We start from the raw sequence: 8,796 nt of genomic DNA, 5'->3' as shown, positions 1-8,796 counted from the left end.
AATATTTTTGTGATTTTTATTTTTATTAGTTTGTTATCTGTAAGCGTTAAATTTGCTAGATTTCACAAACTATCGGTAATCATGAATTCTATATATATCTTATATCTATCGGTAATCATGAATTCTATATATATCTTATATCTATATACATATATATATATATATATATATATAAAATTCATGATTACCGATAGTTTGTGAAATCTAGCAAATTTAACGATTATAGACAACAAACTAATAAAAATAAAAAATCACAAAAATATTATTATATAGGATATTGTTATGTCAATTACTAATAAATTATATATAATTAGCAAGAAATATATTCAGCAAAGAGATAATTGCATTTATCTATTCCAAGATCGAATATTTTTCAAATTAAAATAAATTTTCCACATTATCAAAAAACTTTTTTCTAAGAATATCTCTCAACTTTTCAAGAATTTTCTACATTGCCAAAAATAGATGGAATTCCCCAATGTTTTAACAACACATGCATTGTGCATGCTGACACGTATACGTTACTCACGCGATGCAATGCACAAGACTTGAATAGCATATCAGAACTATTATTAGAGTGCGCTTATTTATACACAGCTTTAAATAAAATTACATTAACAAAAATATCTTGGATATTTTTCCATCTGTATAATTAATCTTACAAATAATGATACTCCCAGCAAACAAGAATGGATTGAAATGAATTGAAATGGATTCAGATTTTCAGAAATATTGATTCACGAATGTTAAAATGAATGCTTTTCAATTTTGAATGCATTTTTATTCATTTATAGGAATTGCATGAAGCATATCTCTATGCTTTTCAATCTAAAAATAATATTAGCTTTTTCTGTGCACACAAACACAATCATGAATACTGTTCAATTCAAAATTTTGAATAGGAAATGCAGTTTTTCAATCCAATTGCATCCAATTGAATCTAATTGAATCCAATTGAATCCAAAAAAAAGTATTCGCTATTTAAAATACGCATTGGGTTAGAAAAAAATTTCAATCCATTCTCGTTTACTGGGCTCCTATCCCAGTCAGAAATGACAATGGAATCGACACTGGGTATTGTTTTTCTGAAAAATATTTCCAATCTTTTTAAATCTATCAAAAACTTCACAAGTGTGAAATTAACGAAGTTGAAAATAAATAAATATCATAATCATGCATATGGCTCTCGATTACCGCATTTTAATTCACCTTAATCCGCATCTGCCAATCGATTATCGAAACCTTGGAGAAGCAGATGGTGCCGAGAAGAAGCACAATTACGTAGCAGGTGTATATTGTCGGGCGTGCGCGCGACAGGTGAAGTGCAGGAAGCTTTAATGTTACTTATTCACTTTTATATAAGATCGTCATCGAACTTTTGAAAAGCCATGATTAAAAAACAAAAGACGATATCAAGTAGATACCAACAAAAAGAAACATAAGGTTTACTGTTTTTTTATTTCTGTGTGCACTATTATTAACACACTTAGAACTCTCTTTCTTGCTTTCGCTAAATTCAACATATACATGTTTCTTTCAATTTAAAAAATATATATTAGTTGAGTTTCTAGAAAATAAAATGATAACATCAGTGTTATAATTTTGTACTCAATATAACTGTTATGTATAACATCATGTATTCTATTACATTTATGAGTGCTTTCCAGCGAGAGACACAGATACAATATATATGTATATAATACAGTGAGTCATTACATCTTTGATATTTGTCAATGTTAAACAAAGATGAAATGATTACAGTATTGCAATGTGTTTCTTGATGGACATATATATTGTTGCACATATATATTGTTGAGTGCGAAATTATTACATAAATTTTATATTATTTTTTAATTAATGTCACCTGGGAATTACACATTCACATTAAAGATAGACAAAGCTGTAATCCACATGTCCTGAAACTTAAAAGCTGAGTTTGCTTTAATTTCAATGCATTCCATTCAAATGTAATCGAAATCAAGTCAATCCCTAAGGGACACCAAGTCAAAAGAAAATCAAAATGATTTTATTTTAACATCATAAAAGTTAAAATGATTTTTATTGACGTTAAAAATCAAAATAAAGTCATTTGGATTTTTTTGTCGATTTTATATATCTTGAGTCGTTGTGGATTTTATTCAAGGACTTTGTTTGTGCGTACAAAAATCTAAGGACGACTTATTTCGGGCATCGACGCCGTCAGGAACACGCGTGCAGAATACACAATCGATCGTTCCATCGTGTCCCGGTATCGATCGTTCGTTCACGCGTGTGCACGTGCGGTCGATAGGAATTAATCACTTCTCATGCTTCGCGCGCATAGTGCGTCGCTTCATCGGTTTTTCCCAGGACGACGCGATTTCCGAACCGATACCTCTTCTTCCTTGTAAATAAGATCCGGCGCGGTGGAAAGGAACGACGAATAATTTCGCCAAATGAATACTGAAACGGCCGTACGTCGCATCTCTACAATCAGCGTAGCTCGGCCCTCGGCGAGTACATATACTTCTCATGACGAGAATACCACTTACGAGCGACCGTGAGACCACAAAGAGAGAAAAAGGAAACAAAAGCAGAAGTTCGGAGTCACGTCTTTCCCCGACACGCGCACCTGTCCCGAAAAGTAATCAAATGATTTTTCCGATTTGTCCCAAGAATGCTCCTTTATGTCGGTGACTGTAAATCACGCTAGTGTCATAAAACTGACAGGTTATAAAGCAAATCCCGGTTTCTTCGCACTTGGCGATCCTTCCGGCTAAACTAGTTTCGGAGGAGCCAATTAATCCCATTGGCGGGAATTGACTCAACGATGGAATTGACGATGATCTATCTCGCTTATATCATAAGATAAAGTTAACAAATAGAAACTTTAAATAATTGTAAATAAAAATCTGGCAATGGCTTAATAAATTTCCAGCGTTTGATCCATTCTCTTATCTATATGTTTGCAGGGCGCTGTGCTTTCGATCAATTCAAGATGATTAAAATCCTTATTGTCGAAAATTACAATACTCGCTTTTTCTGACGTCAACAAATTCAAACATTATATATCTCTTTTGTATTATATTCGAAACAAAGTTTCCTTAATTCCATTTATATAATCGCGCGACAGATATAAGTATTTCTAGACAAATTCATTATATAAATCTCTGCATTATCTTCATCAGAAAATCTAAAATGATTCCCAAAGTATAAGTGGCACTATTGTGAGTCCACTATGTCCTCTCCTTGTGAGTATAAAAGTGAAACACAATAGTATTAAAAAATATGTATTTTACTGAATAGCATATTAAAGTATTAAAAATTCTTAATCGATTTAATCCGTTTTATATTTATATTAAACACACATCTTTACATCGCTTTGATACGTATAACTTTAATGTACACAAAAGCATCTGAATTGAATTTTTTGAAGTTTTATTAATCTACTAATTCAAGCAAGTTTCGCGTGTCATTCCTCGATTCAGTCATTTTCGTATCGATCAATATCCAATCCCGTAAAAGAATAAAGATCGGTAACCGTCACTCTCACACATAAAGTATAACGTTTCAATGTCAGCCACAGGAAGTAACTCGATACAGTTGGCTTCTGAACACGTGCGGATGATGTTTAAGCGGAATATATTGGTCGCCGACCGGATAGGATTCGCACGATTAAGCGTTAAGATCAGCTTCAACGATATCGACGATATTGATACGAGCCAAGTATATTGATTTTATAAAATGTACCTTGACGAATGAATGCAACACATTTCACAAGCGATTGAACTCAACAATAATTTATTATAACTTAAAAATATATTTAAATACATATTGATTTATTAATCAATTAAAAAAAATAACAATTTATACGATATTGATATCGAAATAAGCGAGGCATCACTGTCCAGCAAACGAGAATGGATTAAAACGGATTGAAATTTTTTTCTATCCGAATGCGTACTTTAAATAGCGAATACTTTTTTTTGGATTTAATTGGATTCAATTGGATTCAATTAGATTCAATTGGATGCAATTGGATAGAAAAACTACATTTCCTATTCAAAATTTTGAATTGAACAGTATTCATAATGGTGTTTGTGTGCACAAAAAAAGCTAATATTGTTTTAGATTGAAAGGCATAGAGATATGCTCCATGCAATTCCTATAAATGAATAAAAAAATGCATTCAGAATTGAAAAGCATTCATTTTAACATTCGTGAATCAATATTTCTGAAAATCTGAAACCATCTCAATTCATTTCAATCCATTCTCGTTTGCTGAGTGCTCCAGCGGAAGGTTGAGGGTCAGCATGAGAACCACTAGGAAACAGAAGGGCGCGTGCCAAGGGTTCACATCTGCCGCAGTTGGTTTTGCATCCCTACGTCCCTTTTTAGAAAGGGAAGACCGCCACCATCGTCAGCATCGTCATCTCACGTGTGTGAGTCTCTAGTTACAGAAAAAAAGAAAAGAAAAAGGGAGGGACGTTTCCGCAGGAAGCACTACAAGAATCCCTCTTTCGCCCCTCATCTAACGTTCTCGTGAACGCGCAGCGATGGATAATCGTATATGCGAGTCATATGCAATTATTGCGCTCGAAGGATCAGAGCAAGCGAGACGTGGAAGATGGTTTTTTTCTTTTACTTCATATCGCGATCATTATGATTTCGTATTACCAACAATTTACTCTCCTAGAATCCATGTGTTACAACCGAAGTACGTATTCTCGGCAAATTACGCGAGTTGCGACTAAGTGAACGCTGCGATTACTTATTAGTTACACATATAACTAAGTTGCAAAAACACGAATTGATCCTTGAAAAACGTTGCAAAAATTCATGCGACAAATGAGATATTAGCAGCAAATGAGAAATCGAAAGAAAAAGTGCGATGAGTTATTTAGCTAAATAATTTGTTCCGGAACAAAGCCATAGCTTACATTTCCCTGCCATTTGTTTCCACTGTCTTAAGATATTAAATTAACACTTGGTACACATGATTGAGTCGTGCCCTGCCCATTTCTTTTCTTGAAATACTAGGACCTAAGTAAACAATGGTTTCTATCTTCTTTAGAGAAAGATGTATTCAAAAGAAGAATTTTAATAATGAAAGTTAATGAGCCAAGCTAATTTTATCTGTTAAAAATTATATTCTAATCTGATTGTTATAAAATTAGATAATTTTATAAAAATTTCACAATGTTTTACAAATAAAAATAAAATTTAATCCATACAATTATATATAAGATAAGGATAAATCATACGCATATCGATTAATGTTTAATAATTTTTTTATAAATCTTGTATAAAAACATGAAGATTAAAAATTGTAATTGCATCGTCAACTCATTTGAATCTGATACTGAAGATCAAACGACAACATTATTAATAATAACAAAAAAAATAACGGTAATATTTTGTGAATGTAATATTGCAAGTGGAAGCATTTGATGATATAGCAGATTTTTTTTTTTTCTTTATAATGATAAATAATAAATATAATATATAAATACAAGAGTCTAAGATATGTAAAATATAATATAATTTTTATGTTGAAAAATTAAGAAATTACAACAATGAAAATTATTATATTTTAATCGATTCTAACATATCCGGTGTTTTTATTATCATTAATTTGAACTTATAATGATTGCTGGGCCAGTCAATACATCCCGGAATAATCAATACGTCCCTGTATTGGGGCCCCGAAGGAAGGGGACCGCAGGTAAGCAGCTGCGAGCATCTGCAGGGGCAGCGCGGCAGCCGCGTGTTTAAATTAGTCCCGGCACAACTGTCGTGCGCGCAGCATGCATGGACGATCGTTCTCAAGTCCGGTGTGTCGAAAATTGGATTAACGAAATATTGTGAAAGAAACTAACTCTTAATTCGCCTCGAATTATCTGTATTTTTATTGCACACGCAGATCCACTTTCATATTACCCTCGAAATTATCTCAAGTAATATTGGATTAATAAAAGACATCCGTGATAAGAAATTATTCTTCTCGACAATAATTCTTTTTTAAATTTGCAAACAGTACCTGGAATTAATAATTGAGAGTTTAAAGGAGATTAAAGGAGATTAAAGGAGAATTATATTCAATTAGTGCAGTGTAGTTAGAAAAGAATAATAATGATAGATTAGAACTTAGACTGTATATCCAATTATATTTGATAAGATAAATTGATAAAAAGAAACAAATTCATGTCTCTGGTATTGATGGTGTAGCAGACAGCAGAATTCGCTTGATCGTATGAAGGATCAAGAAGGTAGAAAGGAAGTAGATGAAGATGTTGCTTCTCAGGCTGATTGTGACGTTGGTCGCGTGCTGGATCGTTAAGTGTGATCTGTTAGATCTTTATGTTCAGCACATGGATGAGACCATGAGAACGACGTTATACAGAAATAAACGACATCCGATGGATCCTGTTTCTAGGAGAATAAAGAGGAGTCTCGAGGAGGACAAACCGGTGTTCAGGTTTAATTACTTCAAAAAGCAGCGATTGAATGTCGACGAAAATTGGGTAAAGCAGTGGAAAACTAAGAATAAGATCGTTCCTTATAAAAACGACATTTTGGATTTTCCAAACAAACTGGAAGGAAACGTGAATTCTGATCAGCACGAGATATTCCCAACACTAAATTCAACATACTCCGAAGAGATGTCGACAGTTCCCGAAGACGCTGCTGAAAATTCGCAGTTGAATGTCTCGCAGGTTCCAATAACTGAGGAACGAGAGGAAACATCGGAAGTTGGACTGATAATCGAGGAGAATCAGAGCAACGAAGAGTTGACCATCAAGGCTCTGGAATTCGAAGAATTTCCAGAAGAAATGGAGAGCGAAGATAACTCGCAGTTCGAGATAATCAGCGAGAATGAGCAGATTAATCCGAATCCTTTTCGGCCCAGTTTTAAGAGAAGGCCATGGGATAGTCGGATACCAAAGAAGTATTTTCCGGAGAAGTCAGCGAAGGAAACACAAAAGGCGAAGAACTACGTCAAGGACGAGGCAGCAGTGAGGTTCAGGAGAAATGCAAATGACTTATCTAACGAAGGAAGGTGGAATTTCACTAGATACGAGAAGATGGATGAAAATGGTACCGTAATCCTCGAATGGGATCCTTCGGATGAGGAGAAGATAATCTTTAGAGTCACCGGCGAAACCAGGGGTTACATCGGCATTGGTTTCAATGAGAAGATTAACATGGAAGGCGCTGACATCCTACTCATCTGGATAGATGATGCGACTAACCTGACCTATGTATTAGTAAGTCGGTTTCCTATCAGATTCTATCCGATATTTGTCCTCGATAGTCATTGATTTTTAGGAAGGCAGTCGTGCGCGATCTGATCGATAAATCTCGATGTCTAAAAAGGTGTCCGGGATGGTTCCCGTACAAAAAAGTATCGAGGCTGCATAACTTCGATCCGCTGTCCAATTCGAACTATATGTCTCTATCTATATTATTTCTACTTTTATTATCGAACCTTTGCAACGATTTCTTATATAATCTATATCATCTTAATATTAGATAAGAAAACAGATTCGTGATATTAACATCATTCATTTACCAACATTAGCGTTATTCAGTATTAGTTTTTTTAAAGCGATTTCTCTCTCGATAATTGATTTACAGATGAAGACAATAGTCGTTTCGGTAATTAATTTAAGAATGAACGAATTACGTTTAAAAATCTCTATAAAGCAATTTTTCTCTCTGTGATTATTCACATCTCACAAGCGGCAAATTATTTTCACACGACTGCGAAGCGATGAAATTAATGCGGTCATCGCGAGATAAAAAGAGATTTGCATGAGAACGCGGGCAAGGATTAATAAAGCGATCGGTCTAAGTAGACGGACTCACCGTCGTTCAGTTGTGTGAGAAAAACTCGTTTTCTTCTTATCTCGTCTATCGATTACGTATACGATCGGTGCGTACGATCGCGCGCAATCAACGCGGCTTCTTGCTCGATGCATTTTATTTTCATGAAACATTCAGTTCTCTCTGTGAGTCACTTCAATAATAGAATGAAAGCGTAGCTTCCAGGGTCGTTACAGAAATAGACAGTGAGATAAAAGTACAAAAAAAACTGTAGGTATTCCAGGATCTTTCGGAATTAGCGACGATTTAAAAAGGTTTAAAGAAATTCTTGACCGCAAGGACATATTTTTTATTAAAGATATAATATGATATAATAGACTTGCTTAGATATACAAAAAATGTACTGAAACTTTAAATGAATGATTTTATTAAATGATTAAGTAAAATTAAACATTGAGTGAAAATAACGGAGTCTCAGTTTCTCTAACCTTTGCCGACAACTCATGAAATGTTCAAGCGTGAGGAAAAGCACACGACGAAGAAACTGACTCCTCGGCTCGATTTCGCGCCGAAGCAGCCCCTTACGAAGGATACGAGACAGTTCGAAACCTGTCGGCGCGTATCTCTCTCCAACGAAGGGATCCGACGAAAGACCGCTGAAGATGATACAAAAAGGGGACAACAACAAAGGGGAGGATGAGAAGAGAAAGAGGAAGACGGAGAAGAGGAAGAGGAGGAGAGACGCCACGAAGAGATGAAACGAAGGAAACGAAAGGTGGAAAAAGGAACTAAAGAAACGCAAAAGCCAGGGAATTAAAGGAAGATTAAGAAGGCGGTTGCAGCAGAAAGGGAGATCGAGGCAGCATCTTGAAGGACCTGTGAGAGGTTTTAGAAGAGAAAGGAACTTTAGAGAAGGAGAGAAAGAGAGAGAGAGAGAGAGAGAGAGAGAGAGAGAGAGAGAGAGAAGAGAGAGAGAGAGAGAAGAAGAGA

General features: G+C 34.8%; 1 protein-coding gene across 1 annotated transcript in view; it reads left to right on the top strand.

Annotated features, from left to right (window-relative positions):
- Positions 1 to 6,263: 6,263 nt before the first annotated feature.
- The window catches only part of LOC105627508 (MOXD1 homolog 1), a 24,912-nt gene continuing 22,379 nt past the window's right edge, over positions 6,264 to 8,796 (top strand). Inside the window, exon 1 of the mRNA XM_012208787.1 lies at positions 6,264 to 7,247. Coding sequence (XP_012064177.1) covers positions 6,264 to 7,247 — 984 coding nt within the window. The remainder of the gene's footprint in view (positions 7,248 to 8,796) is intronic.

This window comes from Atta cephalotes (assembly GCF_000143395.1).
Source record: "Atta cephalotes unplaced genomic scaffold scaffold00009, whole genome shotgun sequence".
Lineage (NCBI taxonomy): Eukaryota > Metazoa > Arthropoda > Insecta > Hymenoptera > Formicidae > Atta > Atta cephalotes.
Note: the sequence above shows the minus strand (reverse complement) of the source record. Positions and strands in the feature narration are given on the sequence as shown.